The sequence below is a fragment of the Hemiscyllium ocellatum genome, chromosome 32 (assembly GCF_020745735.1).
Source record: "Hemiscyllium ocellatum isolate sHemOce1 chromosome 32, sHemOce1.pat.X.cur, whole genome shotgun sequence".
NCBI lineage: Eukaryota > Metazoa > Chordata > Chondrichthyes > Orectolobiformes > Hemiscylliidae > Hemiscyllium > Hemiscyllium ocellatum.
This window is the reverse complement of record NC_083432.1, coordinates 23767299-23790984: the sequence shown is the minus strand read 5'-3', so window position 1 is coordinate 23790984 and position 23686 is coordinate 23767299. Positions and strand designations below refer to the sequence as shown.

Below are 23686 nucleotides of genomic sequence, written 5' to 3'. Positions count from 1 at the left end.
TCAATTCCCACCTCAGGCGACTGACTGTGTGGAGTTTGCACGTTCTCTCTGTGTCTGCGTGGGTTTCCTCCGGGTGCTCCGGTTTCCTCCCACAGTCCAAAGATGTGCGGGCCAGGTAAATTGGCCATGCTAAATTGCGCGTAGTGTTAGGTAAGGGGTATATGTAGGGGTATGGGTGGGTTGTGCTTCGGCGGGTCGGTGTGGACTTGTTGGGCTGAAGGGCCTGTTTCCACACTGTAAGTAATCTAATCTAAAAAAAAAGCATCACAGAGGAAAATATCCATTACATACAACTGAAAAGGGAAAGGAGGGGACGGTAGCTGCAAGGCAAAGGAGAGAAATTGATTCCTCGGTTAAGAAGATTGGCTGATGGCTGCTGAGGATGTGGGACCCTTATCATGGCTCGAGGGAAGGATGACAGCAAAGTACAGGAAATGTGACAGGGCCTTGATAACGATGGTGAAATTAATCAAACTGAAGGTAAATTATCAAATCAGTTTGAAGAGCAGTTAGGCAACAGAAGACATACGGATTTTACAAATCATTCTCAGGACTCAAGCATTGCTGGCTGGTCCACCTTGCCCTCGAGTTGATGGTTGGATGTGAGCTGCCATTTTGACACACGACAGTTCATTTGGTGTAGTTACATGATACTGTTAGGGAGGGAGCTCCAGCATTTTGACCAGACAACATTGAAGTCACAACAATATATTTCCAAGTAGGATGTGAGTGGCTTGGAGGAGAACTTGTACCTTACGATGTTCGCATGTATCTGACACTCTTATCCTTCTAGATAGTACTGGTTGTATATTTGCAAGGTGCTATTTAAGGAGTATTGATGAATTTCTACAGTGTATCTTGTCAATGGTACAAACTGCTGCAAATGACCATTGGTGGAGGGACTGAACATTTGTAGATGTGGTGCCAATCAAGCAGGCTGCTTTATCCTGGATTGTGTCAAGCTTGAAGTGTCGCTGGAGCTGCACTCATCCAGGCAACTGGGGAGCATTCCATCACACCCCTGGCTTGTGCCTTCTAGATGGTGGATAGACTTTGGGGACTGAGGTGGTGAGTTGCTGCCTGATTCCTAACCTCTGACCTGCTCTTGCGGCCTTTGTATGTCTTTGGCTGGTCCAGTTGAGTTTCTAGTTAATGGGAACCTCAAGGATGTTGGCAGTGATGGACTCCTAGCTGGTCATACCACTGAATGGCAAAGGGCAGCAGTTGGATTCTCTCTTGTAAATAGCCATTTGCTGGCACTTGCGTGGCATGCATATTATTTGTCACTTGTTAGTCCAATCCTGGACATTAACTGCTTCAATTTCTGACTCACTAATCGAGCTCAACACTGTTCGCTTCTGATCTTATGATAAGGCAAGGCTATTGAAGCAATTGAAGATGATTGAGTCCAAGATAATACCCTGAAGAACTCCGAGAGATGTTTGGAGCTGAGGTGACTGACCCCCAACAACCATAACCATCTTTTGTGCCTGCTATGACTCCAACCAGTAGAATTTTCCCTCAGAGTCGCACTGACTTCAGTTTTGCAAGGATTCCGGAATGTCGCAGTCAGTCAAATGCAGACTTGATGGAATAATAAATTGGGAAGAAGTCACTATCAATGTTCCAAAAAGACCTGCGTCGGGGCCTCAAATACTCAACATATTTACTTGCCATGTTAAAACACAAAAGAAGTTTATCCACAAGTTTGCTGATACCACAACAACTAGTTGTATGATGAGCAGTGTAGACAGGAGCATAAAACAGCAGAGATACATTGATAGATGAAGCAAGTAAGCAAAACTGTGGCTGATACATTTCAGTGCAGACACAGTAAGAGGATGGTCATTTTAAACCACAAGGCAACAGAGCCCATTAGGAAAAGTGGAGCTCCCCGCAAAGGGATTTCGAGCTGGAGGCTTCCATCTACAGATCTGGAAAATGTGGTCACATTGAAAAGAAATCAAAAGAGGCTAACGGAATATTTGTGGTTATAAGAGTCAGATTTTACTACAGCTGTATGAAGCGCTGGTTCAAGTGCATCTGGAATATTCTGTTTACACCTGAGCACCCAAACCTTAGAAAGTTTATTTTGGCTTCAGGAAGCACACAGTGCAGATATACAAGAATGCTACAGGGGTCCACGAAGAAAGAGGTAAATATAGACATCTTCATGATCAAACTTCACAAAGTATTTTGCGGACAACGAAGAGCTTCTGAAGTATAGTCATTGTTGTAATTCGGAAAAAGTGGCAAACACTTATGTGGTTATGACTAGACAAATGTGTTTGTGCATGTTAATTGAGGGATAAACATTTCACCGTACATGTGGGAGAATTCTCCTGCTGAGCATCAAAATGATGCCATGAGATCTTTTATTTCCACTTGATTGTGGAGAAATGTGGCCTTCATTTAACAATTCACCCCAAAGACAGCAGTTCCAAAAGTTCTGCATTCCCTTGATACTGCGAAAGACAGTGTGTGTGCATCAGCCGTAAGTTTTGTGTTCAAGTCCTGGAGTGGGATTTCAACCTAGAACATTAGTGTCAGCTGAGCTTCAGCTGAGTCAGAGACTTTAAATCAGCCAGACTTGAATGCCATGGAACATGGAAGTTTCATTGAAGCTTTTAGGATTCTGTAGCCCAGCAACTTCCAGAAATAAATTAGAAAATGAATGCATGGGAGGGAATTCTTCTGTCCTGTTTGGATTGAAGGTGGCCAGAGAAGAAATGTTGCCCACTTCAGTAAGCTGAAAGACAGCTACTCCCAGTTATAGAGACCACCTTCATCCATTCTTCTGCTCAAAGAGGATACTCTCCCCTTAAAGAGATAGCCACATGGATCTGCATCTCCAGTCCTTTCATCAAATCCAAAACTATTAAACTGTTCTCAATTTTTAATAGTTGTGTGCTTCTTTGCTTTAGTGCATGCGCCATGTCCAAATTGCTGAATAAATTACTTCAAAATCAATTATGACTTCAACCCCCTTTTTGAGCCACCTACAAGTCTAGGTTCAAATCCTACAGCTTTCAAGATTCTCCCTTCACACACATTTAAGGTGGACACTTACGGTGGTGGCTTTGTGGGTCGACCATCAAACTTGTCCTTGAGCTGTCGCTCTGCTTTAGTCAGAGTATTTTTGGTCAAATCATCCAGATTGATGCTTTGTTCTGGGTGACGTATAACATAATCTCTCATTGCTTCCTGCAAGCAGAAGGTAATCCATGTTGAAATTTATTCAGTAATTCCACATCTTCTTTTCCAGTCATAAATTAGATCTTAAGTACTGCCTGTAACTCTTCAGTATTAGTCACAGTCAGAGGTTTGCAACTCAGAAACAGACCCTTTGGCCAAACTGTTCATGCTGCCCAGTTTCCACAACTGAATTAGTCCAATTTGCCCATGTCTGCTCCTTGTCCCTCCAGATCTATCACAAGCATGTACTTGTCCAAAATTAGTGTTATTTACAAAATGGATTTCCAGTCCTTTAAGACACTATATTTTCAAAGAGCTGGTGCAGACACAACGGGCCAAATGGCATTGTAATATTGTGGTTCTGCTTCAGATTCGTTCTTCTATAGCAGGTTTCCATAGCCTTCCTGCAGTCTGCCCAAATGGCTACTCACTATATATTTGCTGAGGCAACGAGGGTTTCATTCCACCATATACTATAGGCTGCCTTTGCCAGGCTCACGAAGGACATCATCAGCCCAAATGCACTGCTTCCCCCCACAGGCCTGCAAAAATTTCCTTTTTAAGCAAAGATCTAGTTTCCCACAATTGAACCTGCTCTTCCCATTTTTTTCAAATGATAATTCTTCCAAGTGAAGCAAAAAAAAATCTTGTCTCTCCTTGGGCATCTTTGTCAATCATTTTAACCTCACCCCTCTGGTTACTGACGTTCCCACATGAAGCTGTTACAGAACTTTGCACTTCACTCCACAAAATGTAATTTACTTATTCCTGAAGTTTGCTAATTTCCTCACTGTTTACTACTTTTGTCATCTGCAAAATTGTGTCAACTATAATCAACTGAAATGTCAACTATTTCACTCTCCACAGATACTGCCTGCTTTGAATATTTCCAGCCTTTTCCCAGTTCTTAATTCACTGAAACTCTTCTGTTTTGTTACATGCCCTGTTTCCCATTACCCTTTTCTTTAATCCATTAAGCTTTGCCAACACATCAAAACTGTGGCACTTTAATCAAACATCCAGAGATACAACAGCACAATCTGCATCAAACCTCTTCAGTATTTAACTAAAGTCATCAAATCAAGCTAATCATATACAATTTGCCTTTAACAAACCCATATATTCTGTCATTAAGCTACTTTCATCCAAGTGACATGGATTATGGTCTCTACATTTCTGCAACAACAATATTAGGCCAACTCACCTGCAGCATCTGTGGAGAAATAGAGTTGACTTTGAATCCAATATGACTCTTCTTCAGTACAATGCTGACAGACTTACCGAGTTCCTCCAATACTTCTCCCCCCCCTCCCCCCTCAGATTTTCAGCATTGCAGTGCTTTGCCATTACACATTGGACAGCTTTGCTATGTCCTATTCTGTACAAGAGGATTTCTTATTAAATCCTTAACCAATTCCATCTTCCATTTTATTAGCTGTTTATAAAAGGCTCAAGAGTTCTCTCACAGGTTACCCACTGAGTCAGAGAGTTGTACAGGACAAAAAAACAGATCTTTCAGTCCAACTTGTCCATACTGGACACAGATCTTAAACTGAACTAGTCACATTTGCAGGCACTTGACTTACATCCTTCTAAATCTTTCCTATTCATGTGCCTGTCCAAGTCTTTTGAATGTTGTAACTGCACCCACCTCTACCAATTCCTCAGATTCTCTCTCTTTTCTCTTACAATAAAGTTGAACTGGGGTCATTCTTTCCCCTGACCATAGCAGGGCTTTCTGAGTAGCAATAAAGGAACATAATACATGATTGATTTTCCACAATTTTAGTTTGTATTCAATAGATGAGATCTATCCTGTCTAGTGTCTAACATTACTCTGAATTTCATACAGCAACACCTCACCCCATGCTAGATAGCCAGTTTAGGCCATGCTGTTTGGACCATTCTACAACTTAAAAGGGAAACACAAACAGGTATTCATGGACTGCTAATCGTTAAAGTGTGGAACAATGACCCAGAACGATCGTCTGCCTTTTTACCTTCCCAAAACACCATGCCGAAGGCTTGGTACATTCTCCTCCAATTAGACTGAACAGCAGAACCATAAATCTTAGACACAACCCACACTAAATTGTGGGTAGTTGGACATTCAACAATTACAATTGAATTCTTATCCGTCCTTCCTTTATTTATGTCACAGGATGTGGCTGACACTGGCATGGCCCGTACCTGACATCATCTCGAGTGCTCTTGAACAGAATGATTTTGCCAGACCATTTAGAGATACGTAAGCATTACATCAGGAAAAGTCACACGTGGTGGGGACCCACATACAAGTCCAGCAGGCAAGGACTCAAGGGCAGATTAGATTAGATTACTTACAGTGTGGAAACAGGCCCTTCGGCCCAACAAGTCCACACCGACCCGCCGAAGAAAATTAAGCAATTCAGATTCCTACATGGGGGTTGGGGCCTTGCAACCTTCTTCTCCCACCATGAGCTTGGACGTCTGCATTTCTCACACAATGATGTTGCAGCTAGACTGCCTCCTCCATATCAAACCACAAGAACGACCCCTCAGTGGAAATTGCAAAAAGATCATCTGAACAGATCCAACCTCATTGGACTGCCTTACACAATGTGGCCTGTAGGTTTACAAGCCAAGCAATACCACTTTTGCCAGTATCTACTTACCTCATAGAGCTCACGCTGCTCCAAACTTTTGCCAATCCATTTGAGTCGTTTCTTGTCAGATAGCTGGGACCACTGCTTCCCCAGTGCCTCTTTAACATCCTTCATAGTTGCCTGGGGAAACAAACCAGTTTTACTGATACAGGGTTTCTAACCTCAGAGATACATCTTTTGACAAACAGTCACAACACAACTTCACTTTTAGCAAATATAACTTAGGACTGGTTGTTAGTCTCATTGCTGTGGTCAAATAATACAAGGCTGAATCATAACTAATGTACCCCGCAGCAAGTCGCAGTCCAGGGCCATGCTTCAAATTTTTTAAATCTATGTGGCCATTTGTTCAAATGTTAACATAAACTGTCATTCATTGATCTTCAAATATGCTCACATTAAATATGCCATTAGCTAAGTATTCAGGCACAATTCTTTTCCCTTCTGTTAAGAGATAAACATAATAAGTCGTCTGATCAACAAAATCCTGAATCATTAAATATATTTCCCTCTCAGAAGCTGTTGTCTGACCACAATTTTCAGTTCATATATTCAAAATATATCGTTGGCTTCAAGGATGTATTGCTATGCGAGCTAAGTGGTGCTAACAAGAAACAATGCTATGAAAACAATTAAGAGTCTAGATAAAAGCCAAAGAGCATGGAATCAGATTAGTTGAACTAATCTGCTGCAGTATGAGATGAAATATCCTCAAAAATTGTCGATACAACTTAAATCTCCCTAGAAGGTTTAAAGTGGTCCAAGGATTTATTCAGTTTGACTCATTGTAAACGGAAGGGGCATATTAACTGAATGTTGGATATTGAGTATAATATTAATCAGAGCTAAAATATCGACTGAGGATCTCCACACATCTGAGTAAGTGACATTATGAGAATTTGAACCAGATGTTTCTTCAGCTTAGCTGACATCAACGGTTAGCTCAAGAAATTACAAACTTCTGAACACCCCCAATTGCCTCCCCTTAAATCAGCAGGGCTGGTGTAGGATCTTTACTACAAACAAGGCTCAACAGCCATAGATTAATGAGCACCATCAAAACCGTGCGTCCACCAAATGACCCAAAGGTGTCTCTGGTGCAAGGATTTCAAGCTCCTCATCAGATGCATGGACACAAGAAGATAAAAAGTGATCATTTTAAAAACAATAAACTCGGAGCAATGAGAGACACAAAGAGAATAATAAAACTGCAAACCAGTAATATTTGTACATCATGAAGCAAAATCGAGGGAGGCTGGACAGAGAACTGGGTGGGATTCTGGATTAGTAGTGCTGGAAGAGCACAGCAGTTCAGGCAGCATCCAAGGAGCAGTGAAATCGACATTTCGGGCAAAAGCCCTTCATCAGGAATTGATGAAGGGCTTTTGCCTCAAACGTCGATTTCGCTGCTCCTTGGATGCTGCCTGAACTGCTGTGCTCTTCCAGCACAACTAATCCAGAATCTGGTTTCCAGCGTCTGCAGTCCTTGTTTTTACCTAAAGAACTGGGTGGGATCTTCTGCAACAGTATTCTTGAATTTGCCAAAAATGGATGCGATTGTAGTTAAACATGAGGTAGAGTGTGCATGCAACAATACTTCAGCAGGAATAATGAAACGCAAACAGAGGTGGAGATGAACAAGTATGAGGGACAAGCAGCAAGTCAACAATTTACATTGCACTAAATCAGATAATCCGATATTACATTGCACCCATCCTGGAGATATGGGAGAGCCTTAATATTTGGTTGGCATTGATGAGCAAGAAGAGTTTTCATGTGAGAATCTTAGATGCCCAAGTCCTTTAAATGAAGGTGTGTATGAGAATTTTAAAAATAGGAATTAAATGAATATCCACAGAAGACACTTGAAGAAAATTGATATTTAATTGAATTGATAACAATTAAACATATTAAAAGTAAAATCTCTATAGTCTACCAGACTACAGGGCTGCTGTCTCATTACAGAGAGATGACAGCTGATGGCAAGACTAACAAAATCATGATCACAGAACCACCAGAGGAAGCAAGATTGGAGCATAGAAAATCCATGCCTTATAGAAACATAACTAATTATTCATCTCCAACTAGTGGGTTGCAAAGACAAATCAGATTGTTCTGGTATAACTCGCATTTCATCAATGCAAATTGGCGATAATGCAATTGATCAATTGTGGATGTTGTTCAGATAACGCAAATGGTATACTGAATGAGTATAGCAATTTTCTGTAGCGAGCTTCTATTGCATGATTTTCTATGGCAGTTTTCCATAGTGTGATAATCTACAGTGCAAGGTTACAAATGAACCCAACTATCATGTCATTGCAGAACGACCTGTAATCAAGTCCATTACCTGTGGATGCAGCTTCATGAAAGCCTTCTTCTCATGAAGGTACCAGAGTTGCTGGGGTGTTTTAGGTTTCTCTGGAACATCTGTTCTCTTCACACTCTCTAACAGTTCAGGATGGTCCTCTCTTTGGAAAAACAAACAAAAATACATTTGCAAATTTAGCTGACACTATACTGCATCATTTGATGAGCTGAAATTACACATGTGCATATCAAGGCAAATCTCTTTCCATTACTCAGGGGCAGATGGTGAGTTAACTTTGATTAACCAGCTCCAGGAGCCATCACTTCATCCCATCCATTAACTAGACAGCAACGTGGTTATCCAAATATATAGTTCATCTTTATCCTGTACTCTTTCCTACCCTTGCCACCTCCCCATTCAATATCCATCCTTCAGGCATGGATTTTAATGTCTTGCCCATCTTCCATCTCCATTTAATATCTTATAAAACACACATTTAACCAATCACATACAGAGCTGAGCCTAAGGTAACAGCAAATTAATACATAGTGAAACATTAAGCTTTGCAATTTTTAAAAAACATTTTAAGGGAGGGATGCAAATTCAATTATTTGAAAGTTACCTGAATCTGACCATATTACGTTCAAAGTCTTCTTTTTCCTTCTGAAACTCCTGAATATATTTCATCTACAGCAACAAAAAAAATTAGTATTTGTATTCAAGGAGGTAACGTGTACAAATATATTTTGGCTTGCATTCCTATTCTTAATATCAAGATGTCTGAAGTTCCTCTTGCACCGTAAGCACCAGCGTTGGTACAGTGAGATGCACTAACCTTTTTCTTTTCTGGCAGCTCCTTATATTTCTTGGAGAGAATTTTAGTCAGATCCAAGTTGCTCATTTCAGGATGAAGCTTTGCATATTTTGCCCTTTTCTCCATAAAGAATCGAAAATAAGGTGTGAGGGGCTTCTTGGGAAAATCAGGATGTTTCTGTCAAAAATGGAAGAGATAATCACTTCATGCCAGCACTGCATCACCACCTACGTACCCACTGCAAAATCAAATTTACAGAATGCTTTCACGCTCAAAGATGCCGCCAAAGTTACAAAGAGGAGATGGTGGCAGCAAAAAGGCAATATTGATGCTTTAATGGCCCAGAGATCCTGTTAATGCTTTTGGGTCATGGACTCAAATTCCACCACAGGAGTTGGAAATGCTTTATTGAATAAAATGAGTTTAAATAAAAGTAATTGAAAGTTATCCTCAGTCACGGTAACCATAAAACTATCAAGCATTGTAAAAACCCTTCTGATTCACCAATGTTCTTTATAGAATGAGATCTGCTTATCCACTTGAGACTCCGAACATTCTTAAAGCTCTCTGAAATGGCCTAGTAAGCCAGTTTTACCAACTGTTACAGAAAAGTTAGGCTGTAGCAGTTCAAAGCTGCAGCTTAGCACCATCTTCAAGGCAATTAGACTTTATTTAGAGATGCTAATCTTACCAGTGACACCCACATCTCATGAATAAATAAAAAATTAGTTCAAGATTTTTAATTGGTTCAAGCGGAATGTCACAAATATCAAACATGGTCAGCAGATGTTAAATATATTCCTTAATTATTTTTTCTCCTTCTCTACTAGCTTGGTTTGATAAGGTCTTAGATACCCTTCATTTGATGTCTTGAGTGGACTACAATTGAAAAGTTTGGTAGTGCTAGCACTCTACTTCCTTAAGTCCAAATGTTCTACCAGGTATTTTCATTTTATCTCTTCTTGATTTTTCAAGTCATTAAACATTTGCATCTCCAACCGCTCTATGTCTATTTATCCCCACTCATTTCATTCAGTGTTTATGTTCATTGTTCATTTTACCTTACCAGTTCTGGGATGAGAGGAAACTTAGAAGTAAACATTTATTTTCCAAGTTCTATACAGGTCTGAAATAAAATGGCTGCCACAAATTGATAGTATCTACAAGATAATCCAAATTCATTTTGGGTGTATTGTAATTACCACAGTTAAAGAATATCTACAATTTCAAGGTTACTCTGCTGTGATTTGGCAGCGATGGCTCAGAGATGGATGGAACCTCCTTGCGATTACTACAGCAAAGTCCAAAAAAAGTGGAAAAGTGCTTAGGGCGCTGCCAGTTCAGATTTAACATTTAGAAGCAGAGTAAAGCATGCAACCAAACTTTTCCATATTACATTTGTGAACGCCCCAGTCTCCCCACATCAGAAGCATCCACTGACTGCACTAACGCAACTCATCATTCCCCACACCCACCATTGTAATATTATTAAATCTTACATCAACAATTCCAATTTGAAGTGTTTTCAGCTTGGAATTAATTCAAATAGACTTAATTGAAAAGCAGATTACTGTAGAAGCTGGAATTCTGAAATTAAAAAAAAAAGGAAATACTGAAATAATCAGAAGATTGTCAACAATGGATCCACTTGGGTCCATGACCTTCCTTGCATCAGAACTCCAAAAAGTTAGCCACATAGTAGGTTTTCAACAAGGAGTGGGCATCACAATGTCAAAGGAAGGCCTTTGTTAAGGTGGAGGATAAATCAGTCAATGACAAGGCTAAAGGGAACTTTGATGGATAAGAGAAGAAACAAGAGATGTGCACTGAGGAGGAGCATTGTATTTGAAACTAAAAAGAGAAATATGCAAGGGGATACAAATCAAATCAAGGAAAACAATTTATATTCTGAAATTGGAGTCCAGGAAGTTGTAAAAACCCCAGTTGAGAGAGAAGGCACTGTGGCTCAAGTGTACTGGGAGCTTCACTGAAACAGACGAGCACAGAGATGTCAGGATGAGAACAAGATGGAGAACTGAAAGATCAGGCCACTAGAGGTTCAGTACGTTGACTGATCCACAGTTCACAAAAAGAGGGAACCAGTTGGCATTCTGTATCTCTAACTTAGAAGAGATCACATTGTAAGCAGTGGGTTCAAGAAATTAGATTGAAAATACAAGTAAACTCCTGCTTCATTTGGAAGGAGTACTGGGGACTTTGGATGGTGCAAGTAAAGGACAGGTGCTGCATCCCCTGATTTGCATATAAAGATGCTGCAGGAAGAACTGACTGAAGAAGAGATCAGCACAAAGAGAAAAGCCCCTATGAAGTTCTAAAAATGGATGGTAGAAGGAGGTTGTACGTGATGGCTGTATCATGCTGGAGGTTGGAAACTGACCTGTTGATATGGAGGCTGATGGATGGAATGGAAGGAATAGGAAAGCACATTATGGCTGTAGGACAGAAGAGATGGGAGCAAAGATGCAGGAAATGTGGTGGACACGATTGAGGAACATGACAACTTCAGTGGTTAGAGGGAGGTTAGAATCCTTGGCCGAAGATAAAAGACGGCATTCTCAGAAACTATGTGGAGGGCTGTATCATCAGAATAGTTGCCAAGGAGATGGAGGAACTCAACAGAATGGAAGCTTTGCTGTGTATTTATGAAGCAGTGTATTCAAGATGACCATGGGAGTCAATAGGCTACATAATTAATTAGTGATACCTGCATCATGAGAAAAGGATTCAGAGATGCTAAGGAGAGGTGCAGGGCCCATGAGGAGCGAAGGGAAGGTGTAATTTGAAGCAAATTTTCCAATTCAAGGCAAGTTCAGAATATGGCACTGATGCAGTCAGGAATGTGCCAAAGAGCAAGAACTGAGAGAAGAGGACCAAATAGAACTAGAACAAAGAATGTTTCACATAGCCCATTAAAAGACAGGTATAGCTATAACTCATAAGGGCACACACAAGAACACTTGCAGGAAATAAGGTGAATTCAAAGAGAAGTGGTTCAATGAGAGAGCAAGCTCAGAAAAGCAGAAGAGAGTGGTCAATGGAAACAGATCTCCACCCACTGAAGAGGACAGCCTTCCCTGGTCACTGTGGCAGGCATTGAGAGATATAGAGAGATTGGACATCCATGGTAAAGAGATGGAATTTGACCAAGAGATTATTGGTCAAAGTGACCATCCCACAGTTCCTCTGGAGACAAAGTCCTGTGGGACTACTGCTGTGCAAAATGGAGAGACTTCTAGTGACTCAAGCCTGGGCATTAGCAGAATTGCACTCTACCACATTCTGCAAACTCATATCAACCCTGGTCCAATGAAGAGGTACATGCCACTGGGAGCAGCACCAGGCACCCTTAAAACCAGAGGACCAACCTGGCAAAGCTACAACATAGGACTACTGGCATAGCAAAACGACAAGCAGCAAGTGACAGAGAAAACCAAACAGTTCCACAACCAACTTAAGTTCTGCAGTTGTGCCACAATTAGTTGTGAACTGTGGCAGACTATTACTGGAGAAGGCTCTACAAAATCCTTAACCTAAACATCAGGGGAGCCCAGTACATCAGACAAGGCTGAAGAATTTGCAATAGTCTTCAGCCAGAAATGTCAAGCAATCCACTTTTGCCTTCTCCAGATTCCCCGCTATTTCAGAGGTCAATCTTCAGCCAATTTCAATTCACTCCACATTGTTTAAAAAACAATGACTGTTAAGGCACTAGATATTGAAAGACTCCAGACCATGACAACATTCCGGCAATAGCACTTGAGACTCATATTCCAGAACTGGGGACACCCCTAGCCATGAAGTACCAGTAAAGCTGCAACACAGGCATCTATCCAGTCTGGAGAGAATTGCCTGTGTCCTGTACACAAAAAAGCAAGACAAAAGTCCAACCTGGCCAATCAATGTTCCATCAATCTACTTTTAAAACAGCAGCAAGTGAAGGAAGGGATCATCAACAGTGCTACCAAATAACCTACTTGTGGATGCTCAGTTGGGTTCCCTCTGGCTAGTCATCTTGTGACCTCATTATAGCCTTAGCTCTTAATGCACAAAAGAGGCGAATACCAGAATGAGGAAACACATTTGTCAAGAGTGTGGCGTCGAACAACACTGGCAAAACTCGAGACAACAGGAATTGAGGGAAAACAGTGTATTAGTTGGGAGCATTAGCTGGCACAAAACAAAATGGTTGTGGTCATTGGATGTCACTCATCACCAAGGTATCGCTGCAGGAGTTCCTAAATGAAATATGTTGCAGTCAGTCTAAAGCCCAGCTCACCACCACCTTTCCAAGAACAACTAAGGATGGGAAATAAACAATGGGACAGCTAGCACCACTTAAATCCCCTGATCAAATTAAAACAATATAGAGCCACAGCTGTTACTTTACACAGAACATATGCTAAACTCGTTCTCATCACCATTTGGCCACTGAGGTACTCAAGACTGCAACTTGACAGCTTAGATCAGTATCAGGTCCTCTGTTGCAGTTTGAAGATTCTTACACAAAAAACATTTGTCCAATTATCTTAAGTAGATCGATTTGAATCCCAATGCTTTTCAAGGTAATAAAACGTTATAATTTACATCTAGCCTCAGTACGCCAGACATCTAATGTCACTGATCTCATTTGCGAATGGGTCATTTCCAGACTATTGATTGTATCATTACAAATTTGTAGCCTGACAACCAGAGATAAAATTACAAGAATAATAGCTGAATATGAATGTTACAATTTCACTCCGTTGAGTGCGCATACAATCCCGTCATTCGTTCAGCTCAGTGACAAACCATCTTTACAGCTTTCTAAAAACAAATTAGAGCAAGCCTCCATGTAGCTGAGCTAGATTTCAGTAAATCAATCCCACAAAACACAAAATTATTTAAAAACCACCTACAGAAATATGTATATCATGCTATACAGCTGCCTGATATACAAATAGCATTAATTCTTTCCAGAGTTTATGGTTTTTATTTGACAGAATTTCAAATGACAGATATGTTGACAATCCACAAGTCACTTCTAGAGGCTTGCCTATAGAGAAAGGGCTCCATAATTCAGGTGGCACGGTGGTTTGCATGGCTGTCTCACAGTGCCAGGGACCCGGGTTCGATTCCACCCTCGGTCTGTGTGGAGTTTGCACATTCTCCCCACGTCTGAGTGGGTTTCCTCCGGGCGCTCCAGTTTCCTCCCACAATCCAAAGATGTGCAGGTTAGGTGAATTGGCCATGCTAAAATGCCGACGGTGTTCAGGAATGGGAGGTGCACTAGTTGGGGGTAAATGTAGAGTAATAAGGTAAGGGAATGGGTCTGAGTGGGATACTCTTCAGAGGGTCAGTGTGGACTTGTTGGGCCAAATGGCCTGTGGAGGTTCTATGCATTTATTTTGACGCAGGAATGCTGCGGTCCATGTGCTGTCGTTAGATCCATTATGGAGGGAATTCCAGGGTTTTGACCCAGTGACACTGAAGGAACAGCGAAATGTTTCCACGTCAGGACTGAGATTGGCGTGGTGGGGAACTTACAAATAGTGGTATTCCCACTGAGTAGTTGCCCTCATCCTTTCTAGATGTTAGTGCCTGTGGGTTTGTAAGGTGCTGTCCAAGGCACACTAGCATTTAGAGGGGCACCAGCAATGCTTAAAGGACTAACTGGTGAAAGAAACCCCAGTTCACAAATCTAAAATAGTGATAACTATATTATACTTCTTTTAATCAAGGGACTGCTGGCAAGCAGCATTTATTGCCCACCCCAAATGCCCTACCACTACCTCCTTGAACCACTGAAATCCACAGTGGTATATATATTCCCATGGAAAGTAGGAAAGTTCAGCATTTTGACCTAGTAATGACGAAAGGGAAGTAACATATACCCAATTAAAATTAAAATAGTATTATGTACTAGGAGCAGACAGCTGTTACTTTTAGATTACTTTAGTCACTGATTGCTTCAAACGCAGAGCACAACAGTAGACCTCTTGTCGTCTTGAATTCACATAATAATACGACTAATGGCAGTGAGGAAACAATGCACTAGCAGCATATACCTAGAAACATGTGTCCCCCTAACTATTACCAAAAACCTTCCTCCAAAAGGCCCGAAAGCAAACCTTCTCTTCAGGCTAAAATAGTACTGGAGACAGGTAGACTTTAAGAAGCTTTCTGCTCCACTCGCAAGTTTTGGTACATGTGTCTGAAACAATTGTAAAGTGTGTTTGCATTTGAATGGAACAGCTCGATTGCTCCAAGCAATCTGCCTGACAGAGCAGGAGAGTGACAAATTTCAGCAGGAGATAAGTATATATTGTTACAGAATGCGAAACTCTTACTTAATAGCATCTGCAGTTGATCCATAGATCTTGATATGGTATCTGTAAAGCCAAAAAACCAATACCTCCAATCTAAGGTTCAGAAGGGAATAAGGCAACACACATATTATCCTATAGTATAAACTAATTCAACTGCTCTATCATTCTTCAAAATTCTGTGAAACATGGCACAATGAGTACATAGAACAGATGTTTTTAAAATTCACTCATGCGATGTGAGCATTGCTGTCTGGGGCAGCATTTGTTTTCCATCCCTCATTGCCCAAGAGAAGGTTGTAGTGAGCTGCCTTCTTGAACTGCCGCAGTCCATATGCTCTCTGTAGACCCATGATGCCAGTATGGACGGAATTCCAGGATTTTGACCCAGCGACACTGAAGGAAGTGACATGCTTCCAAGTCAGGATTGAGAGTGGTGTGGAGGAGAACTTGCAAATTGTGGTGCTCCCATGTATTTGTTGCTCTCATTCTTTCTAAATGGTAGTGCCTTAGGGTTTGTAAGGTGCTATCCAAGGATCTTTTATGAATTTTGTCAGTGCATTTTGTCAGTAGTACACACGGCTGCTACTGGGCAACAGTGGTGAAGGGAGTAGATGTGGTGCCAATCAAGCGGGCTGCTTTGTCCTAGATGGTATTAAGGTTTCTGAGCATTGTTGGAGCTGCATCCACCCAAGGAAATGGGAAATACTCTATCACATTGCCGACCTGTGTCTTGTACATCATGGATAGGCTTTGTTGAGTGCGGTGGTAACTTGCTCAGTGTAGTATTCCTAGCTTCTGGCCTACTCTCGTAGTCATTATTTATATGGCAAGTCCAGTTCAACTTCTGGTCAGTGATCCCCAGGTTATTAGTAATGGGGATGTCATGTAGAATAGATAGAAGCCCTACAGTGTGGAAACAGGCTCTCCGGCCTAACAAGTCCACACCGTCCCTTCGAAGAGTAACCCACCCAGACTCATTCCCCTACATTTACCCTTGACTAATGCAACTAACCTACACATCCCTGAACATCACGGACAATTTAGCTTAGCCAATTCACCTAACTTACACAGCTTTGGATTGTGGGAGGAAACCGGAGAAACCAGAGGAAACCCACGCAGACACTGGGAGAATGTGCAAACCCCACATAGACAATCACCCAAGGCTGGAATTGAACCCAGTCACTGGTGCTGCGAGGGAGCAGTGCTAATCACTGAGCGATCGCACTGCCTACATGTGGCATCTGATTGTCTCCAATAAGAAAGTCATTGCCTGGCATTTGTTTGGCATGAATGTTACTTGCCACTTGTCAGCCCAAGCCTGAATATTTTTCAGATCTTGCCACCTTTAGACATGGACTACTTCAGTACCTGAGGAGTTGGAAACCATGAACATTGGGAATGTTTGCTGATGACTGCACATTTCTGACTATATGGTAAAGATAGTGTCATTGATGAAGCAGCTGAAGGTAGTAGGGTCTCAGACATCACATAAAAGGTTTCACAAAAGTGGATGTAAATCAATTTAAATCACTTCTGACACAAAAGTGGAATGTCTTCACCACTACCACATTAACCCATCCTTTTTCAGGTCTGAGGAGAGAAAAAGACATCATCTGAACTGCAAACATGCCCAAAGAAGGTGCATAAAGAATCTTTCCAGCTGAGTTTTCCATCCCCAACACAAGAAATTCACAATGAGATGGTGGACCCTTCTGCAACATGAAAAGCAGTCAATTATCCGCAATTATAAATGCTAAGAAAATGCAATTTTTTCAGGTCTTCCATTAAATTTGAGTCATGATTTGACTCCTGTATTTTTTCAGGTTTTCTTAAGAAAATTGAGTGTACTTTACCTTGGTAGATTTCCAGAAACAAACAAGATTCAGGAAACAAATTGGAGGACTCAAGGTGCATCACCAATGCTTCTATTTACTCAATACGCTCCTAACCCCACCCATAACGATCCAGTAGCCAATTCTTCCAACGCTCCTAATTAGTAGCTTCTACAAGTACACAGTAAGTCAAATGAAAGTTCAAAAGGTCAGGCTACTAGTCGTGGAAATGTATCAAATTACAATATCCAAATATATTGTCACAAGGCTGCAGTTTTAATCAGGGTGAACTGCTCAGTGCAAAACTTCAGGAATTGTTTGGAATTCGTGGCTGCAATACTAATTACTTAGAATCACAGAATTCCTAGAGTGTGGAAACAAGCCCTTCGGCCCAACAAGTCCACACTGATCCTCTGAAGAATATCCCACCCAAACCCATTCCCCTACTCTTTCACACTACATTTACACCTGATTAATGCACCTAACCTACACATCCCTAAAAACTATGGCCAATTCACCTAGCCTGCACATCTTTGGACTGTGGGAGGAAACCGGAACATCCAGAGGAAACCCACGCAGACGCCAGGAAAATGTGCAAACTCCAAATAGTCGCCACAGGTTGGAATTGAATCCAGGTCCCCGGTGCTGTGAGGAAGAAGTGTGAACCACCCAGCCACTGTGCCACTTGACAATGAATGTTTCACCTGCTTCCAAAATATTATGGATAAAAATAAATTTTAAAATGTTGTTTTATAATCACATTTTCTTTTTGCACAAGCAACAAGAAACAATGATAAACGTTCAGGCTTGTTTCTACAAGTCAAACGCTCACCTTGAGTTTTTTCCCTTTATAAGGATTCTTCACATGTTCTTGCGCATCTATAATAAGTTCTGATAAAGTGCGGAACTTTCTCACCTAAAACACAGGTTGAATAATGAAGTTAAAAATTCCAGGAAAAAAAAATCATTTTCAAGTTCCATACTCAAAAAATACAAGATGACATTGGTCACTTATCCACTGAAGAGTTAACAACCCGTTAGACACATTAGCCATGTGATTTCCACCCAGTCATTCACATACAAGTGCTCATCCTGAAACTGCATCAGAGGTTATTGGGAAGATGCCAGAGGGACTCAGTTCAACAAGATCAAAAAGGGGAAGTAATATAGCGAAGTACAAAGTCATCCAATCTGATAGGCAGTGCAATTTCAGTGTCCCACATATTAGGGAAAATAATAAGTTTTTCATGAAAAACTCCCCTACTAAAGTAAAGTCAGCCAACCTGAATTATCTATAATACTTTGGGACATTCTCTTATTACAGTACTGAAGTACTACTTTCACTGCACTTAGAAGAATATTAACAAGTGCAATGAGTCTCTAAGTCTGTATCCATCTAACCTAATTTTGTGTATGGATTTTATGGACATGGATTGCCCTGCCATCATTGTCACAGAGACATATTTAAACACCACCCAAACATATCCCCCTTCCAATACCTTATTTCCAAACTAAAATCACCCAGTTATTGGAGTACATCTTCATAATTAAGAGTTGGTATCATCTCCCAAAGTGTTCAGAATATCTTTTCCTTGCTAAAACTAAATGTCTTGTGTATCGGCTATGTCCGAGCATGGTATTAATTTTGTATTCCATGACTCGAGAAGAACCATCCCGGAAAGTCTAATTTGCTTTACTTATATCCATCTCACTTCTGGTGCATTGTTTGCTAGATTAGCTCCATTAAATGACTTTCACAGCCTGGTAAAGCTGCATCTGGACTTTCCCAATCCTACATGCACAGTACCATTCTTATCTATACTGAATAGCTTCTGCCAATCTTTTGTTAATATAAAATCTTAAAAACCTATTGTTCAAACCATCCATTAGACTGCCCTGATTTTATTGAACACTAGTTGTAATCTGATCTTATTGGTGCTCACTAAATATTAGCAATCATGTTCTTTTCAGCCATATTTCTACCTGGTTATTCTGAGATCTTGTTTCTAATAACTTGTAAACAAACTTTAATCATTTGGAAATGAAGATAAATGGCAACCAATAGATGATCTATTAACTGAATCAAAGGATCTCTAAACTTGCTATTTCTACTTTTCTGACAGGTGCTGGAAATGTATTGTTCAATTTCCGAACTTCCACACCCCAAATTTGGGCAGAAAATAAAGCTCAGGTATTGCAGAGTTTCCTGATATTCACCGAAGGGAACACCAAGGAAAAAAAATCTCCAACTCATTGAGCAATAAATCAAACTGTCACCCCAAACAATGCTGAAAAGTTTTGAGGATTTACATTCCTGATGAACTGTCACGTGGGCACTATTTAGACAATGGATTGCAAATAATTGAACTAAAATTCAACACGTCAAAGGCTGAAGTACAGTCGATTGGAATACTGAGTAGTTTAAAAGGAAAGTCATACTCTTAGCTATAAACACTAACGATATTCGCGCTTACTTCATGTGAGATTTCTGTCCACTTCTGTTTGCACATCTCTGCTGTGTAATGGGCAAAAGTCACCTTATTCCAATCCATGTGAGACTCTGTTGTTTTGAATTTCATCACATCGTTAGAAGGGACAATGCTCCTCATGCTATCCAGTAGGCCAAGGATGTCCTCTTTTGGCCAATCTGTGGAACAACGAAAGAAATCAGCTTGCACTGGGAAGAACATTAATGTCGCAATTTCAGAAATACCTTTAAATTAAACAAATGACACCCAAAGAGACTGAACAGTACAGCTTAAAATTGAATAAAAGATAGTAGGTAGAAAAGCCAGATGCACTGAATTTAAAATGTCAATAAATGGTTGTTGTTAAATGCTACTGAAGCCCAACAACCATGTAGTTTGCAGACCCTTTCCCTCCAAAATTTGAATTAGCAAAGATCCCCAAGATGAACTCATCAGCACCAAACCCATTTGGATGGATGGCTTTCATTTATCTAAAATAGCATGTAAAAGATCATTTTTACGCTGCAATGTAATGACAGTTAGATGGATACCAAACAGATCATGATCAAAAACCCAAATTGTTTAAGTTGTCTTTTACACAAATTAAAGAGAAACCCTTGGCTTGGTGGGTCAATGTAACCCTGTAGCAAATGTGACTTAACTGTGTCTGTCATTCACAAATGCAAAAAAAATCATAAATCTCAGTCACCAGTGGCTCAGTTTGACAAGTCTTACGAGAACCAAGAAAACCACACTGCAAAGATTAGATTAGCTACAGTGTGGAAACAGGCCCTTCGGCCCAACAAGTCCACACTGACCCTCCGAAGAGCAACCCACCCAGACCCATTCCCCTACATTTAACCTGCACCTAACACTACGGGCAATTTAGCACAGCCAATTCACCTAACCTGCACATCTTTGGGAGGAAACCGGACTACCCGGAGGAAACCCACGCAGACACGGGGAGAATGTGCAAACTCCACACACGTGCAAACGGAATTGAACCCGGGTCCTTGGCACTGTGAGGCAGCAGTGCTAACTACTGAGCCACTGTGCTGCCCAAACTTACAATGAATTTGAAAAATATTTGTTAACAGGTTTAAAAAGAGAATTAATATACCCCAGTCAGATCCAACTTACTTGAAATTGTGAAGAATTTAATAGGGAAAAGGTGCCAATTTCAAGCACCATTCTGTAGCAAGTCTTTCCATCTTAGTCAAGCTAATAATACCTCAGCCCTGCATGCTTCAGTAGGAACACTGGGCAATAGCAAGAGTTGAAGTAAAAAAAAATCAAACCAAGAAAAATACTCCTCGGGTTTTCAAACATAGTGATTTCTTTGCACAATCTCGATCAAAAATGTAATGCTCTGGGAAAAGTATCCAAAATAAATAAAATTTCAACTGGGATTTCTACAAACATTTTTTTTCAAATACAAGTTTAATGTTTTGTTTCATTAAGGCCTCTTCTCAAAATACTGCACCTACTTTCTACTTTTCTAAGTAGAATTTTTGTGAACCTAAATCAGACCTGTAACTGAAGAAGAAAGCAGTTCTGAAGAACAAACTCTGTCAAACATAATCCGAGTAGACACTTTGAGGGAAGTGTGAAAATGGGAACATTCAATACATTAGGAAGTGGTTAGACAAAACTAATGAGAACTTTATACATATTTACTAGAATATACTGCAGCAAATGTTTGAGTTGCAGGAATTGCCTTTTCCACCTCATCTTGCAAGTTATCCTGGAAATTAGAATGGCATAAAACCTACTTTCCTTCTAATAAGCATAGTCTTGAAAGTTCACACATTGCTTTGTGCTCTGTTGAATTTAGTGAAGAGCCCCAATGTTGATAACCCCACCCATCCAGAACCATCCAAGTTAGGCTCCCACCTCTTCCTTTTGTGAAAAAGGAATCATTCTTATGTACCTTGGTAAGTTGCTGACATGAAAGGATAACATTCTAGGATCACCAACCAAGTCTTTTCTAGCTTTAAGGTAGCTCACCTTTACAAAATATTTTATTGTGGTTGTTAAGCTTTGCTGCTGTTCCCACTTACTTTACAACAGCACAAACGCAAGACAAGTATGTAAAAGGGAGGAAGATGTCGCCAGAGGAAAAACAAACACAATCTATTTACTTCAAGATCTTTTAAGATCAGTGTCATGGCTATTTTTATGTTTGGAAAGATCACAGTGGTATGACAATCTCACCTTCCTTGAAAAGGTCAATACATCTGATGGTTATTTCAAGCGAAAAGGCTACTTCAGGGAATTATTTTGCTCTCATTTCTCACATATTTTTCCCCTCCGTGACATTAAATTAATGGCCACTATCCACTGACTTCTTGACAAGAGGAAACCAGTATTTTGCTACTCACACTAGTCAAACTCCTTACTAAAAGCTTATCAATTTAATTAAGTCTTTGTACACCAATGAAAATAATTAAAGTAGCTTCACCCATCCCTGACGTTATCTGGGTAAATCTGTGATGTGATCTTTAATGACTTTGCTAGAATGGACATATTATGGAACAAAATTGGAATGGCATTTTTTAATTTACTGCCTCAATTATAATGCCCAAAATGTGCTATCTACCCAATTAATTATGCAACTGATACTCAACTTCCCTCCCCCCCACTTTATACCCAAGATCTTTCAGCTTTTTTCTGTTAAATAATCCACAGCTTCTTTTACAAAAAAATCTACTTCACACTAAGTACACTCTAATTACAATTTTGCTAACCTGCTCAATCTTCCTATAGCATTTTATTTATTACCATCTGTTAGCATAGATCCCTATACTAGAGTTCAAAGCACTTATATCTAACTAGAATATAACAATTAGAGCCCAGGATGGACCAACAACTATTTATCCAAAATTTAGATGTGGGTCAAGCAAGTTCGCTTATACAATATGCTGGACTCTAAGAAAAAAAAACTGTGGTTTGTGTACCTAAAGATAGTCAGTGCCCATGTGTACACTAAAAATGCATTTAATTAAAAGTTGGATTGGGGGTGGTTCATTGGGATGGGTGGAGAGGAGGAAAAGAAGAGAAGGGATTGTCAATTTGAATTTAAATTTAGTGTGCCTACTGCAAGTGAAGGAATAATTGACTGGTCTTGATTGTCCTATCCTGTCAATTTGTGGGAACTAGCATCTTTAAGGCAGGCAGCTGCTGCACTTTCACTTAACAATGATATAGCACTTCAATGCTGTGTTTCTGCAGCTATTATCAGACCTCAAGGTGAGGTTCAAGTTATTATGGCTCCAGATGAAATATGCCAAATTGAGCAGCTCCCAGGTGAGGAGAGATGAATTGGCTCTTCTACGTTATTCACTTGCCCCTATGGTTGGTCACAAGGTTAACTTGCAAAGAAATCCCTCTCCATGAATGCTTTTCTCCCAGGTCAAATGATTTTTTTTTGAAAGGAACCAACTTAACCATGCTCTCTCAACAAAAGAATTAACTTATTAGTTACTAAAATGAGAATTAAAGCAACAATTAGAAAAGTCCAAACAAAAAAATGGATCAGTTTGAACAACGAAGATTGAATACAGTAGTTGTCACACAATAGATACTATTGATAGCATTGATGTTGGCAGTTAAGTCAATTTCAAGACACTTGGCCTTCCAATTGATTGAAATTCCTTTGTTCTGGTTTCTTTCAAAGTGAGATGGCTGTCAAAACTCAGTTTTTTTTCACTTAATTTACCAGCAAGGCAGAAATGTTTAACTGCTGTTCTCAAAGCTATAACTTTCACAGATTGCTAGTCCACACTCTAGGTGGTCAAGTCACTAACACACACAGATCATGGTTGAGGTTCACTTATACCTCTTGCTCTTGTGTAATACTGGAGTGGCAAATGCATCTCTTGCCCAGTGTGCCAGTTTTACTAAACTATCATGTTCCGATCCACAATACACAGGAAATAGAGTTCAATTTGTAGTGCATTTCTCTCTTTGAAATCTCTGAACATCTCCAACCTGACCACCTTTACTCTCCACATCAACATTACATGGTTAATGCATGCAGGACCAAAGGACTTAACCAGGTTAAATGATACATTCCTTGTTGCTGTGATAGCGATG

At 40.3% G+C, this 23686-nt stretch overlaps 1 protein-coding gene across 9 annotated transcripts in view; it reads right to left on the bottom strand.

Annotated features, from left to right (window-relative positions):
* The window catches only part of LOC132830992 (nucleolar transcription factor 1-like), a 67798-nt gene that overhangs the window by 28815 nt on the left and 15297 nt on the right, over positions 1–23686 (bottom strand). For all 9 annotated transcript variants that reach the window (XM_060848991.1, XM_060848992.1, XM_060848990.1 and 6 more), the window contains exons 3-9: positions 19598–19770; positions 17956–18039; positions 8987–9142; positions 8774–8838; positions 8191–8311; positions 5850–5960; positions 3071–3204 (exon numbers count right to left, since the gene is read on the bottom strand). In XM_060848991.1, the coding sequence (XP_060704974.1) occupies positions 3071–3204; positions 5850–5960; positions 8191–8311; positions 8774–8838; positions 8987–9142; positions 17956–18039; positions 19598–19770 (844 nt within the window). The remainder of the gene's footprint in view (positions 1–3070; positions 3205–5849; positions 5961–8190; positions 8312–8773; positions 8839–8986; positions 9143–17955; positions 18040–19597; positions 19771–23686) is intronic.